At 48.3% G+C, this 16,049-nt stretch overlaps 1 protein-coding gene across 1 annotated transcript in view; it reads right to left on the reverse strand.

Annotated features, from left to right (window-relative positions):
* Positions 1-16,049, reverse strand: part of RTN1 (reticulon 1) — a 118,666-nt gene that overhangs the window by 38,638 nt on the left and 63,979 nt on the right. Inside the window, exons 2-3 of the mRNA XM_050336252.1 lie at positions 13,258-13,995; positions 8,500-9,282 (exon numbers count right to left, since the gene is read on the reverse strand). Of these exons, the coding sequence (XP_050192209.1) occupies positions 8,500-9,282; positions 13,258-13,995 (1,521 nt within the window). The remainder of the gene's footprint in view (positions 1-8,499; positions 9,283-13,257; positions 13,996-16,049) is intronic.

Consider the following 16,049-nt stretch of genomic DNA (forward strand, 5'->3'; position numbering starts at 1 on the left):
ACCCTGTGTCATATTTATCAGAATGGTTTGTACACTTCTGTTTGAGTGCTGTGACTGATGACAGCTCGTCAGAGGCAGCGCCTTGCTCTGAAAGGGGAGATAGATGAAAACAGAAGTATAAAGCCTGTAATTTTTTATAGCTCGATACTTAACACATACAGGCAGTGGAGTAGAGAGCAGTCCCAAGAGAAGACATATGATCCTCCTACATTAAGCTATGCTCAAATTTAAAAGCACCTCTGAGCATCCAGTCACTGTGGTTAAGACAGTTTGACACATTCGCATTAGAAGTTTGACCTTACCCAATTGATGGGGAGTAATTTTCATGAAAAGAGACAAAAATCAGTGGAGGAAACAGAGGCTAGAGGTGAACTGGGCCAAATACTCAGGCTGTGGTTTACACAGGTTGTGAACTGAAGGGGTGAGATTTACTGAGGCATTTCTGAAGGTCATATCAAGGTCATGCTCTGGTAAATGTACGTGGTTCTAACTGCTAGAGGGATTATTGCAGTAATCACCACTGCAGTAATCCCAGCCACTGCCCAGGCAAACCATTATCTGGGGAGAAAATCCCCTGTTCTTTGCTTTGTTCTGATCCTTTCCAGGGTTCATGCATCTCCTCTAAGTGACCACTCCTCACTTAGGAGACCCTGCTATGCTCCCACCAAACCAGGACTCCAGGAAGAACTCCACAGTCAGCACATGACTATCCATCAGCTCTTTTTGTCCCTTCTGCAACCACTCCTGAGGCCAGAAAGAGCCAAACTCACTCTTCCCTTCCTGAAAAAAAGGGGTCTGAGAGGAGTGAAGAGAAATCATGTACAACACAAAACTGCTGGTGTGCACACTGTTCATTTCCACCACCACAATCTGCACGTCTCCAGGTTTCTCCAGCTCAGCTCTGGTGGAGTTATCACAGCTTGATGGGTATAACAAGCTGTCAGGTGGCAGCTGAATTGTATGAGCTGGCCAGAAATGTGGGGAGGTGAGCCACAGGCTGGCTCAAAGGCAGAAATACGCAGGTGTGAAGTTCCCTCTCCTCCTCCATGGGCAGAGGAACATGCCCACGAGTTGCTGCTGGGATGAGGAAACTCCTCCAGTCATGGTGGCTGGAGATATCATCTCCCCACTGCCTCAGCTGTTCAAAAGTCTCTCCAGTGAGACCATGTGAGTGTGTCTGCAGAGCCCAAGTCATCAAGGCTCCCTGTTTATGTCCTATCATGTGTTCTGAGTTATTTTTTAGGTTCCTTGAATGGAGTGAAAGCTGAATGGCAAAGCAGATGGAAACCAAGACCTCTCAGTGTACCACCTACTGCTAAACCTCCCAAAATACCAAGAATGTACCATGGAAAGGTGAATCCCTGGTACAAAACTGTTCTCTGAAAGACAGTCACCCCTCACTCTGCTGCAGCTCTGCATGCCTCAGACACTTGCATTTAAAATTCTTTTCTTACTCTTTATTGGCCATTTTGATCAATCTAGCCAATAAATAGCTAATTGACCATTTTTGCCATACCTTTAGGTTCCTATTCCTGGTTCTTGGAAAACAGCTAATATATAACACACTCAAGTTCTCAATTTCTCAGAAATAGACAAAGTTATCGTAGTTAACTTCATTTTTCCGCTAGGCTTCTCTAACTTTCCAAATTTCCTCCATTGCTATTCTCATGCAGAAAATTAAGTCAGATGACTCCAAGTAGGGAAACTTGGATCAGCACATCCTGTTGCATAAGTCTGAAGAGACATTTCCAAGTTTCATGGAAGGGATTCCTCTTGCAGCAATGGAACTCAATATCCTAGAACCATAAAATCATTAAGGTTGGGAAAGATCTCTGAGTCCAGCCATTAATGCAGCATCACCATGTTCACCACTAAATCATGTGCCCAAATGCCTCCACACACCTTTTGAACACTTCTAGGGGTGGTTAATCCACCACTCCCCTGGGCAGTTTATTCTAATACTTGAGCGCCCTTCCTGTGAATAAATTTTCCCTCATAACCAACCCAAACCTTCCCTGGCACAACTTGAGGCCGTTTCCTCTTGTCCTGTCACTTGTTACCTGGGAGAAGAGACTGACCCCCATCTGGATACAGCCTCTTTTCAGACAGTTATAGAGAATTACAGGGTACCCCCTGAGCCTCCTTTTCTCCAGGATAATGTTGTGCTGCTGCAGGGGGCTCTAGAAGCCCAGTCCCAGCCTGTAGGGAGGCAGTAATCCATCATCAACATGGATGATCTCCAGGAAAGTAACCTCCAAGGATTCAACCACTGGTAGAAAAGAACAGAGGGAACAAGACAGTTCAGAAAGTTCAAAAACATGACCACATAGGGGGGTGGAAATTAAGAAACTAGAATTTGTTAGCCTAAAGTAAAGAAGGATGGAAGAACAGCCAGCAGTTTTTGATAGAGACCTGGGAACTGGTAGAGGATCTGCCAACAGAGGCCTTTCCAAATGAGTCACAAGCATCTGTCAGGAGTGCTCTACTAGCAATCCTGGCTGGGGGCCAGGAGATGGGCTCTCAGGACCTTGTGAAGCTCCTGCCAGCCCACTCTGTCTGAAGCTGCACTGAGTGGTATCTGTTCTTCACCCTGCTCTGTGCTGTGCCTGCAGCTAACGGCGTTGAGGCATCATCACGCGACTGACCCAGATTTTCAGGCTCCAGCTCTCAGCTATCCCACAACCTCTGCCTCTGCTGAGAAGATGGACAGGCCAACAAGACCCTGAGCAACCTGACCAAACTGCTTTGAGGGCAAGGGGTTGTACCAGAGACCAGCCCCAGGTCCCTTCCCACCTGAATTGTTCCTTGTGGGAGGCAAGTCCACAGAGGTTCACCAATCTACGCCAACATTTCATGGCAAGGCCAGAACTAGATTCACACATTTACTTCTCTGGACAGATTTTATCCCACTCCTCCTACAGCATCACAAGGTGCAGACGCTCCACCCCCAGGCAGGACATCCCTCTCCCGTACACCTTTTCCAAGCAGGGACTTTCCAAAGGATGCAAAGCTACCGGAGCCCCATAAAAAGCAAACCGAAGCACGCAAAACAGATGGGCCAGAGTGTGGAGGCACTTACAGCAGATGGCACTAAAATATTAAACTAACATTGCCGTATGCTTAAGCCTTGGCCTGGCTTGCTGCTTGATTGCAGAGCCAGCCTGGTGAGAGCATGCAGATGAGAAATGAGCCTCAGATTGCTAAATCACCCAACCAAACACCCCCTTCCCACAGAAAAATGCCTCACTAGCAACTCCACCAGCAGCAGGGACGTGCTATCGCAATGCAGACGATGTTTAGCTGAACAGAAATCGTTCCCAATAACTTAAGACCTTTCCTGTATCTCTGCTGGAAAACCATCTCCTTGAGAAACTGTGCAAAATCAGTTTGTCTGTGGCACCAAATGGGGGAACACAGTGAGAGATCAAAGGGGAAAAGCCCACACTGCTTCGTGTTTGTCCACTGGGTGATGGGACAGCATGGGAGGCACCAGAGGAGAGGGAAAACACATTCTTCAACCCAGGGAATTCACCAGTGTCACTCCAAAATCAGAAGTGATCCTGACTGCAGGCTTGTGACACTACCTGAGAGACACCAGACCAACACATAAAAGTGGGTGGCCCTGAAACTTGGTGTCCCTCATGGGTGCTCAGAGCCACAGCTGCCACCAAGGGTGTGTTTTAAGGACATGCTGTTGTATGAGATTAGCCAGAGAAATGCTATGAAAGCATAAGGCATCAAAATCAGAATGCCTCATAGCAGGGTAGCATAGGACTGTGCTGCAGAATAATGCACTTGAAATTATTAATTTTATTTGACTGTGTTTTCAGCAGGATCCTAGCCTGGAGACTGGGTCCTGACAGTTGTGTCATCTATAATGTGAGTGACAGACAACTCAACAGCCCCAGGCCTGTACTTTCCTTTTCCTAAGTGAAATGTTGCCATAAAATAAAAAGAAAAATAAAGTCAACATTACTATGAATATCCACATCTCTATCTTTTTTATAACCTGGGCTCAAACATCTGACCTGAAAGGTAACAAGCTGCTGCACATTCCATTAAATGGATCAAGGAGAAGAAATCTAATCCTGTCACTGAAGGAGAGGCTGGGGAGAGGCATGATGCTCCAGCATAAGGGAAATCTCTGCCCAGGACCAGGTCCACAGGCTGTGGACAACCAACCAGCCAGGACAACCAACCCTGTCAGAGGAGAACCGATAGGCACTGCAAGAGAAGACAGGAAAGGACTCAGCCAAGAAGCTCCTTCCCAGCTTGCCTTGGTCCAGGCTTCTTCTGGGCTTCTTGCAAACTTCCCCAGGCCAAAGGATCTGTATTTCTAGGACAGCAGGTCTTTTCTGAAATTTCCTGTATGCCCAAGCCATGTGGGAGCCCAGCACACAATACAACAAAAATAAAAAGAAACTGAGCTGGCACTCTCCCTTCCTGCAGAGCCACAGCCAGATGTGCTCTAAGCCCTGTTGCGTAAGGGCTGTGTCCACCTCTGGGAGGGGATGCCAGGAGTGATGTGAGGGCAGCCACAGCCAAACAGCAGATGTTTGGCCTCAGCTCTGCCTTCCCCTCTGTGCTCTGCAGGAGGAAAAGGAGCTGGTAGCACTAACACAGGTAGCAACACCACAAACTCCGGCCAAAGCCAAGCCTGTGTTGCACCAAGCACGGCAATCGTTCCAACCACGTGGAAAAGTGGGAGAGGCTGCTGGCAGCTCATGGCATGGGAAGAGCTCCACTCCGTGAAATCATGACAGTCAGCCCCAGTAAAATGGAGGTAGGAAGTCACTGCCCATTTTTGTTATTGCCACTGGATGGCAATAGACGTTAAGCAGAGACATTGAGTTATCACTGCGCAAACCACACATGCACTTGCTGTGCTCCACCTTGTTATTTAGGGGCATGGCTGTGGTTTCAGCACGTCTGGCAGACACAGCAGAAAGGTTTCTGAGGCAGGAAGCTGCAGGCTGGCAGCAACACAATCAGCAAGACCATTCCTGGGGCCAGGTTGTAGCCCAGGCTTTCCCTTTGCACAGCTTCTCCCTGTAGTTCCAGCACCCAAAATCAATTTTTGTTTTGCCAGCCCAGGGCAAACACTTCTGATGAGCCATGAAAAGTATATTTAATGCCATGGATAGGAGTGAAAAAACACTTGGTTTACAGTACCAACAGTGAAATAGTTAATGTTTCCATGTGAAACTGTTGGCTGACTGTTTTTAAATTACATATACCTGGCCAGAGGCCACACGAAGATCTATAGCAGGGTGTCAAAAACACAGCCAGGCATGTTGAATAGCTTCATCTGATCCATCAATTTCCTAATGAATCTCCAGAAGTGCTGGGCTAGCACTGACTTTCTGTGGCCACAGGGTATCAGTCCCCACCTGGACTCCATGAGCATCTCTAAAACCTTGCTTTAAGAAGGATGTGCAGTGGTAGCATAACACTTCCAGTGTGATGTGTAACAAGGAGGTAACAGGAAAACAGTGAAGGTTTTTCTGTTTTCTATTTTTAACAAGTACACAGTCACATCTTTTTAGTATTCTTTTAATGACAGATAACTATAATTAATTCCCTTAACGAATGATGACACTGTCCCTGCATGATGACATCGCTCTGCTGCACCTCTGCTGTGTGCCACTGCCACATCTCCCTCTGTTCTCATCACTTGGGCCAAGCGTGGCCGGTGCCAAATGCCTACCGGGTGCATCTGAGTTGGTGTATGATACATATGTGATGCCATGATGTAAAGCCCTGCCACGACCTCAAGCTGATGTTATGAAAGCTGTCCCTGTCCTCTTGGATGTGCTCTGCCACATCCTTTCCCTGCCAGCCAATGCAGCTCCAGGCTGATGGATCCTGGGAGGGTCCATGAGGGATGCTCTGGTTCCACCAAGCCACTTAACACACCCTGCAGTTCACGTCTGATAACGGATAAACTGCTGAAAGATTTCATGTGAATTCTCTGAGTGAGCGTCGTGAAACAAGCCCTCCTTTCCCAGGTCTTCCCAGAAGGAGAAACCCATACTCTACCTTCAACATAAAAATTTAACTACTCCCCCCCCCACCAGACACAGAAACCCACTCAGCAAATACCTGTGAGTGGAAGGCAGCATAAACCAGACCCCACTATCATCCACACTTTCTTATTTTGACCACACCTTCCCATACCTTGAAATCAGCTTTAAAAAAAGATACACAGGTTTTAGCAGCAATGACCTTGAGAGGCTTTATGGCTTTGTTTTCCTTGCCTTAGGCACCAGAGTGTCTCAAGGGAGAAAAGCACATACTGAAATAAGTCTTCTTTGCACTGCCAAGTAGTAATTAGCTGTCTTGTGAGGAAAAGTTCCTGCCACTACTGACTGTCCTGTGGGAATAAAGATAGGAAACACAGACACACTGTGACACAAGGAGAGACACTGCTCATGCACGTGGATTTTCCCTGACCACCATATGAGAGCAAGTCTCTTTTATCACCGGTTTGGGCAATGACAGAAATTAGAAGAGACATGAAAGTTAGGCCAAAAAAAATCTGAATACAATTAAGGGGGACTGAAAATTGTAACAGAGCCTGAAATCTCAAAATTGAGGGACAGACCACTATGACAGTGCCCAGCTACTTTCCCCAATCCAAGACCAAATTGCTAGTAGTCTGCCCAGAACAACACACAATGCATGGTGGTTGCAGAAACCCGATGCTAGACTCTGCAGGAGCAGTGTTTAAGATAAATTTAATCAGCCCTACAGCTGCTGTGCTTTGGGCAGGGCCTCGTCTAATCCTGAAAAGAAGGGAGTTTGGGAAGGGGGAAAGAAATGGTCAGAGCCCATCCTACTTGTGAGGGAGATGAGATGCACAGCATGACATTGCAAGCTCTGAAAATCTGGCAGGAAAACACACTTGCAAGCAATAATCATGTGTTTCTTGTTCAGCCTATTAATGCCATTAGTTCATAACCGCTAAGAATCAGTATTAACATATTTTGTTGTGCTGCAAATCTTGCAGCCCTCAGCACACCATGCAAGCTCAGGCTGTTTCCTCACTAGACTTGCACGCTTGAATTCACAGCAATAGGTAAATCAGTTTTAAGTGTGCCACTTTCACATTCCTGCCACATCTCCGGGCCACCGTGTGGGCAACCCCTGCACAAAGGCAGACAGAGGAAAAAGATGCTCTTTAAGCAGTGGGTGTGGGATTCTCCCCCTCCTTCAATCCCTATCCAGCTGTTTACAAGGAAGCAGCAGCTCTCTGAGTTTCCAAAACAACACCTGACAAGAGCCATGGACAATCACTGCCCTCCATGGACAATCAGCCCAGCCCACACAGGGGTAGGCGTGGGGCAGCCCAGTGTCCCTCCCTTCCACACCAGCCTACACAGCCAGAAGCACACAAAGGTCCTGGCCATTTAAAGCTGACATCTTGCAAAGAATAAAGTACCTTTTTCTCTCGTGTGCTTTGTGAACTAAGCCCATTACAGGCTGCAGGGACCCCCAGCAGCGTCACTGTGCAGTGACCGTGTGCTGCCCCCTGGTCCTCAGGGTTCAGCTCAGACTAAAACCTCGTGGTGGTGTCTCCAGAGGTTTGGTGGTTCCTGTTAGACCACAGTGCCTGGCACAGCAAGCCTGGACCTGGCTGGCTCTGCGCTGGCTTTGAAGGGATCCTGTGGGAAGACAAGTGCCCTCAAGCTCATTTGAGTATCAGGAAAGTGTCCTGCCCAGTGCTGGATTAGGGAAGGGGCTCTCAGAGGGGTGCACAGGATGCCCCCTAAGGAACGCAGAGCTGGGAGGAACCACTCATGCCCCTGCCCTGGAAATATATGCAAAACTCCTCGTTATTAAGGATGGAGGGTGTCAGCAACCATGAGAGAGATTCATGTAAGCTGCACCAACTTCAGAGTCATAGAATCATAGAATGGTTTGGGTAGGAAGGGACCTTAAATATGTACTTCCAAATCCCTTTCTATGGGCAGGAACAGGTTCCACTAGAGCAGGTTCCTCAAAGTCCCATCCAACCTGGCCTTGAACACCTCCAGAACCCAGACCCCCCAAATTCAACTCCTCTACTCCTCCAAATCTTTCTCTTTTCCTAACTGTATCCTGAAAATTATTATCCTCACACTTCTGAGAGGTGCAGGGCCACCTTCCTCACTGCACTCCTTGCCTGGGACAAGGCAGGATTTGTTCTTCTTTATCCTCCAGATGTCTGATGTATGAATCAGCTTTATCCTACTGTGGTTCCTGCACAATCCTGTATCTATTTTCTTAAGCCTAAAAATTATTGTTGCTGGTACCTTTTTCCCCCCCACAGGAGAATGGGCAGGTCAGGGATGATGTGTTTTTTACACATCATTGCTCAGCTTCCAGTTGAGGACATCCAGTGCCAGCAACTCCTCCTGCTTGGCACTAATGACATCTCCCCTGCAAGGAACAGGTGCTCCTCCCTCCTCCCCCTTCTCATCAGCACCGCAAAACCCAACATAAACATCTGCATTTTACCTTTCTGCTTATTTAAAAACGGCAGTAGGAATGAAGCCAAGGGACTTCTTTTGCCAAAGTCCTTGGAAGACGCTTTACTTTGGTTAACAACAGTTTCTTCGATGGGTTTCTTCAGGATTACTCTTTCCTTCAGCTCCTCGGTGCTGACGGCAGAGGTCGGGGGCTCAGCACTGATTTTTGGCGCAACAAAGGAGCTTTTCAGGTAGGACGAGGACTCTGCCAGGTTTTCCCTGTTCATCCTGCTCTCTGTGATTTTACTGGCTTCATAGTCTGAGGCGTCGGTGCGCGAGCTGTTCTCCTCCTTGATAATGTCCATGACCTTGGGCTTCATCAGAGGGGAGTCCTGCTCCCTCTTTGGGCTCTCTTCGGAGGCCGAGGAGGCGTCGCAGGACTCGATGATGAGCTCGCTGTCGAGCTCAGCCTCCCGCTCCTCCCGCAGGATGCTGTACTGGATGGAGGGGGAGGCGGGCGATGGAGGGGGCCCTCCAATGTGGCTGAAGGTCATGTAGTTGGAGTGCAGCACCTCCTCGGCAGCCAGGGGGTCCTCTGAGACCAGCTCGATCTCCGAGTCCCCCGACTCAGCGCTGCTGGCCTCGTTATCGGCGTGCGAGGAGCCGGCGGGGCGCCCAGGTTTGGCCCGCTGCTCTCTCTTCTCGGTGGGAAGGGCCGGGGACCGCTGTGCCTCTGAGGTCTCAAAGGAAAAGCTCTTTGCTTCCTTGATGGCACTGATGAGCTCATCCTCCGACAGGCTGCCTTTGCCCTGCGACTCTGAGCCGGACGGTTCTGCCAGGCGGAAAAAAAAAAGCAGGGGACGGGAAAGAAGAAAAATTAAAAAACATGTTTTCTAGCTGCTTAGGGAACAAACACAATAGATTTCACACCAGCGTGTTTCCCTCTAGCAGGGCTGGTAACACAGGCATAAAGTCTCCCCATGTGGGATGACTAAGAATAATAATAGCTTGTCCTTATAGAGCTTTTCCCATGCATATACTCTGTATTAAAGAAGTATCATTAGCATCATTTGCTGAGGAAAAAGCTGAGGTACATGGCAGTGCTGGTCACTGCTTGACCAGTGGCTCAGCAACATGGTTTTCACCAGGAAAATCACCAGTCATGAGGAACGCGGGCTCATGGCACATGTGAAAGCATCAGCTTTTGCGTTCTGGGGATTACTGACACAGGTCTGCTCTGGGGACAAACACACACACACAGGGCTCGTGGGTTCCTGACACTGCTGATCCTAACAAATCATGTGTAGTTACTAATAGTTTTGTCAAACTTTAACTTTCAGGTGTGGGAAGTTCCAGGTCAAAAACCTTTCTCTGTTGTGGTTTGCTTTTGGTCTTGGTGGCTTTTTTGTTTGTTTGTGGGGGTTTTTTGTTTGTTTTATTGTTGTTTGGGTTTTGGGTTTATGGTTTGTTTGTTTTGTGGTTTTGGGTTGATTTGTTTGTTTGTTTGTGGGGTTTTTGTTTGGTTGGTTTTTTGTTTTGGTTTTGGCCCCAGGGTGTGGGTGGTGAATTCTCTGGTTTTAGATTGGTTGGGCCCAAGAATGAAACTATTTTTTTTACTGTAATTCTTAATGTAATTGTGAACTACATTAACCAAGATCATTACTAACTTGTCACCCAAAATTCAAAACAAAGAAAAGTAAAGACCTAGTCTGTATTTTCTGGCTCACTCCGGAAGAAGATATAACCAGAGGGTGAAAATGAGCAGGTGAAAGGTCTGGCTGGTCACCTGGGATTAGCAAGGAGCCAAGCACCAGCTGTTCTACCTCCCTGTATATCCCTTTACCATGTGAGATTCTGTAATGAAGTAAGAAAGGAAGTGAATTTGCCTGCAAAGTGTTCACAATAAGCAGTGACAGAGGCAGCACGAGGTGCATCAGCTGCTGTCTTGAGTTACTCCACTGGGGATCAGGCTTCCCTTGGTCATTCACAGAGCATCAGCCAGCCCCAGAGCCCAAACTGCACCTGGTGCATTGGCTGTAAGGCCAGACAGGCCACCTGAGCCTATCTGTGCCCAGGGGGACCATGGCAGCAGCTTTACACCCATTCCCCACTGTCACCTGGCCACAGCCACCTCCTAATCACCCATTTCCACCTTGCACTTCCCTCACCCAGAGATCCCTGCCATCCACACACAAGACCCTCTCTTTGTGGGGAAAAAAGGCTGAATTTCCCCACTGAGGTTGAAGCAGCCATCAAGCACACGTGGAAATTTGCCCCCTGGACTGCTCAGTGCTCATTCTCTGATTTTAAGTCATTATTAATGTGACAGCGCTCAGTAAGTGCCATTGCAGCTTGTGGGGTGTCAAGAAAGCCATCAGGAGAACAGACCCCCAAGTTTTCCCCTGCAGATGCTGGTGAAGAGGCCCGTGGCAGGACGATCTGCCTGCATCCACACAGCTGGGTCCCACAGCAGCGTGGAGGAAGGTTTCCAGCCCCTTGGCTGCAGGTGGAGAGCCCTGAGCTGACCTGCCCCTGGCTCCTAGAGAGCGCCGGGAGCTTGTGCATCCTTCTCCCCTGGCTGCAGGAAGCCGAATGAGCCGCACTGCTCTCCTGCATCGTGGCATGTGAGCATTTTCTCCCCGAGCAATGACTTAATCCGGCACAAATCCAAGCAAACATGTGACTTCCAGCCCTCGTAGCGCAGCAACGCCGCCGTCCCTGGGCTTCACCCCGCTCCTGCCTGTGCTGGCAGTCCGTAACTCTCAGCCGTGGCATTTACCTTGTGAATAAAACAGCCCTTTGTGGCCGGCAGCAGGGTGTCACATTTACTGCTGGCACGGGCAAGAGTACAAATACCCGCGGCCTTTCAGCGCAGCGCAGGAGCGGAGCGCGCCTTCCTTCCCCGGGAAGATGACGGCCGGTAATTAAAAGCGAAATGTTTTCAAAAGTCTTGATCCAAGCAGGGGGTAGCCGGGGGGCTTTGCCAGAATGCTCGAGGGGCACCTAGGAGCGGCGACTTTGCTGGGTCACTGGGTGGAAATAGGGAGGGCAGGTTTTTAATGTCTCCCTCGCTTTTGAACATGAAGTCTGGGTGCAGCACATCCCAGGCTGGGGGAAAGGGGGGAAATCCAGAGGAAACACCCCTTGGGAGCCAGTCCTTAGAAGAAGATGCCTGCTTCTTTCCTTAGTGCGATGGATAAACAGTGTTTCTGGCTTTCCAGCATCACAGTGTGAGGCAGTGGGACCTTCCCAGGGCTGTTTGGGCAGTGCTGGGGATCTTTGCCCATGGAGAGGAACATTTCCGTGCTGTCAGTTATGCCAGCCACGCCAGTGCCTCCCAGAAAGGCAGCAGCACTGAGGCTCTGCCACGGACTGTTCAGCTATTTTGCTGGGATACAGTTATCAAGTGTCCCAAAGGCAGCCTTGAAGGGTTGCCAAAAACCGAATAAATAACAGTCAGCGCCTGAAGTCCTTAATTACCTTGAAGTGCAAAAAAACAAAAGATTTTTTTCATAAAAAATGGCATGTCTCACTAGTAGTGTGTGATGTCACCCAATCAAATAAAAGAAAAATGGGGCTCTAAAATCTATTCATTATCTAAACTTTCTGGCTGATACAGGCAGGATAACCTCACAGCTGTGGTGGGTCTTTCTGTCTCCTTTTTGTGTGTGAAAGTGTACAAATGCACACTCAGGTTTGGATAGGAACTAAGTAATTCTTTGAGGGTAGGGATTTCCTCCCTGGGTGGAAATCCCAGACTGCCAATTTAAGTAAATTCTAGTTGAATTTTTTAAATGCTTCTAGATACCATCAAAGCAATGGAAGTTTCAGCTCGGGAATGTTCATTGTCAAGTGCCAAGTGTTCGCTGTCATAGGATTTTGATCCAGGGTGCTGAAATTTGATTTCCAGTTTGAAAACTCTGCTTCCTGTCACAGACCTTTATTACATTTTAAAATATTATACTACTTTTATATTTTAGCAGGGAATAGGGAACAATACATATTATTATATATATATAATATATATATTATATAGTATAATAGGGAAAATGAGGAATTGATATTATGTACTACTGCAGTATAACCAGACAATAAGAGAATGTGTAAATATTGGATTTTGGTGCCCCTCCAACAGAAATCATGAGCCTTTAAGAGAAATTGTCCCTTTGTTCCTCCAGACCCCTTTGTAAATGAGGTGACAACGTTTCCCTTCTCAGCACTTTATAAAAGCAGCACTTTCTTTCATATGAAAACAGCACTGATGTTTAACAACATAACCTTACTCTATGCAACAGCAAAGAGGTGTTGAGTCAGCAGTTAAAATTTTTGAAAAATGAACCCAGACAGTTGCACTGCCCTGATCCCACACACCTCACTTCCCTTGGAGAGTCTGGAGAGCCAAGGTGACCAAGAGACCCCCCCCAAATCACCAGGATCTAGCTCAAAATGTTGCCTAGATGAAGACATCCCCAGAGGTACACACCAGTACACAACTCCCCTTTGAGGAGAGATCCCTGGGGAGACTGGGGTCAGCAATCTTGGATCTCTTTCCACACAGCAAGGGCAACTCATCCTGAGCAGTCTAGTGGTGATGGGTAACACTGTTTGCATTCCCCTTCAGTTCAGCAACACAAAGTGGTGCCCGAGCAGAGCAGAAACATCTCCAGCTGTGGAGTCCCATTAATGTCCACTCACACCCCCTTTCACCCACCACAAACCCATAGTAATTCTCCAGGGTGCAGGGCTACAACTGCAGCCACTTTCTGAATAGCAAATAAACAGTGCCCTGCCCCAGCATCAGCATTACCTGTGCCAGAGGATGGTGGTGTGACAGACCCTGGGCTCTCATCTTCTGGCTCTGACACCGTCACCGTTGGTACTGCCTCATGGCTCGGCTTCAGACCAGTCTCTGGATGAGTGGGGCTGGACTCCTTGCTGGCAGCTTCCCTGGCGCTTTCTGTCTCGGTGAGCGTGATCTTGACGGGGGCTGTAACCACGGAGGCACCGTGCTGATCTCCAGACCTTCTGTCTTCAAGAGGGTCTTGCTCTTTGGCTGCCTTCGTGCCCTCCGGTGCCGTCCGCTGAGGTTCAGCGGCGTGGGTGGACCCAGCAGGTACCCCCCGGTATTTCTCGATAAGGCCTGGGCTCTCGTCTTCTGAGTCAGAGTCATGCTTGTCTTGGTATTTTATTTCTTCTGATCTACTCATGTCCATGTATTTATAACCTTCTACTTTCATGGGATCCGCTAAGGTTTTGTCGACTTCAGTAGACTCTGCAGGAGTCATCTCTATTCCCGAATCTGAGCTAAACAAGCCACGGGACTCAAACCCAGTCACATCTTGAACAGGATGCCCCAGAGTGTTAAACCCCTCTGTGCTGCCTGAGCAGGGAATGGGGCTGTTCTCCTGCTGATAAATGCCCATGTAATAGGTGGAGTCCCGCGGGGTGGTGTAGTGGACGTCGGAGATCAGAGAGGTGTAGAAGGAGTTGTCGCCCCCGTTGGCAGTGGAGCCATAGTCGAAGAGGTGAGATGAGGCTGTGACACCTAAAGCAAAGACACAAAAACGAGGCACAGTAAGAGACAGGTGCCTGCATGCATCAAGTTTTCTGCAAAGCTGCACTCACCCCCTGCTGATTTTAAATTTGGTCTGTGCACCAGACTTGGCTTCGCTTGCAAGCTCTTTGGGACTGTCTCTTTTTATACCTTTGGGCAACATAGTAGTACAATCTGTCAGACAAGGCTTCCAGCTGCTGGTCTATCTTAAAATAGCCATAAATGATCCTGATAGTTACTAACATTCCCGGCCAATATTTTCCCAGCCTGTGAATAAAAACTTCCAGTGATGGCAATCTCACAGCCTCCCTCACAATCCAACTCGGGGCTCAGCATCCAATATTCTATTCTATTCTATTCTATTCTATTCTATTCTCATAGAATATTCTGAGTTGGAAGGGACCCACAAGGATCATTGAGTCCAATTATGAAGTGAATAGATTGTACAGGAGTCAGTCCTGCTACTCAGTGTTATTAGAACCATGCTCTAACCAACTGAGCTAATCCTTGAAACAAATCTAATATCCAACAAAAAGAGCTGCTTTTTTTTTTTTTAAATAAAAAGAATTGGAGGAGTTTCATCCTAGGGAAACTTTTCATTAAGAAAAAAATTCTGCTGGATAGAAATTGAGAGGAAAAGTTGGTAGGCAGATTTAGATTTCATTTTCTCTTTTAGAAGTAGCTGCCCTAAATTTGTAAAACACCAAGGCAGAGACTAAACAACCTCATTTAGCGATTTCCACGTGTTCAGAAAGCTGTACCTTGTGTGCATCATCTACAAACCATGCTGGCATGAAGGTGGTTCAACCTCAACCCACACCCATGCATCATTTTCATACGCTGCCTCTAATTCCCTCTGTCACGCTTTCAGTTCCTGGGGATGACACTAATTAAATTAGAAGCAACGGCCACTCTCGCTCTGCAGCATTAACACAAAGCACAGCTCAACAACAGGAACAGCAAGATTCCCCATGAGGGAGGCGGGAAGACAGATTTTTATAGGGGCTGAGGGAATGGGATGAGGAGGAACAAAGCCAGTGCCTGCAGGAGCTGGTGCCTGAGGGAAGGCGTAGCCTGTTAACCCCTCGTGTGCTGATGCACCCTGCATCACAGGGGCTGGCTGGCTTTCTCTGACCCCTCCTCATCGCCTGCAAGTCACGGGGTGCTCCTGACCTGCTCCACACGTGCCATGTCCAGTGCAAACTTCACAGTGGCAAACTGGTCCCCCCCCCCGCCAGTGCAAACTTCACGGTATATATTAAAGGGGACGTTGCTGCAGTTGCAAAGCCAGAAGCTGGAAAACGTCAGCGTGAAAGCTCCTGAGCTACTTGCATTTGGGTACTTGCTTTCTTCTTGCATACACAGGATGATGCTGTCTCTAGACACCACCACAACTGCTTTTCCCACAGTCCTGAAGGCATTAGGCACATGCAGCTCATTTAGTGAGCCCTGAAGCAGGTTTTTTTTTCTCACATAACACTGTTCAGGCTGTAGCTGCAGGCTTTGTTTTACTGCACAGCCTCACTGGATCTGACATGCACATCCCAAGCCCAGCGCAAAGGCAGAGTGACCATTTCCCTCACTGTATTTTTGCATTGTTGTGGTGACTTGCAAGCAACTTCCCTGGGCTACCTCTAAGGTGGGAACAGCATGTTCCCCCTTTTACATGGGGAAACCTGGTAGCATAAGGGGAAAGAAACACAAAAGTGCCACACCTTGCTTTTCAGCCTACCTGTGCTCCCTCCTCCTGTGTCCCCACCCTCACTGAATTTGGGTGCTGCTTCTCCCCGACCAGTCCTCACTGCTCATCTGCTCCTGCACACAGGATGCTGACAGCAGCTCCATCCCCACACCCTGAGAGCCCAGGGAGTCGTGGCAGCTTCCTTTGCCATGGGAGAGCACAGAACAAGGGGAGCTGCAGCTAGCAAGTGAAAAATCATCATCACCATTCCCAGTCATTCCCAGCCTTCACCTGTGTGCTCTCACTACTATGTAGCACTGCATAGAACTTTTCACAGAAACATTTATCACCAAGGCAAGATCCT

Source organism: Myiozetetes cayanensis, unplaced genomic scaffold (assembly GCF_022539395.1).
Source record: "Myiozetetes cayanensis isolate MyiCay16 unplaced genomic scaffold, myiCay2020 scf6-25, whole genome shotgun sequence".
NCBI classification, from domain to species: domain Eukaryota; kingdom Metazoa; phylum Chordata; class Aves; order Passeriformes; family Tyrannidae; genus Myiozetetes; species Myiozetetes cayanensis.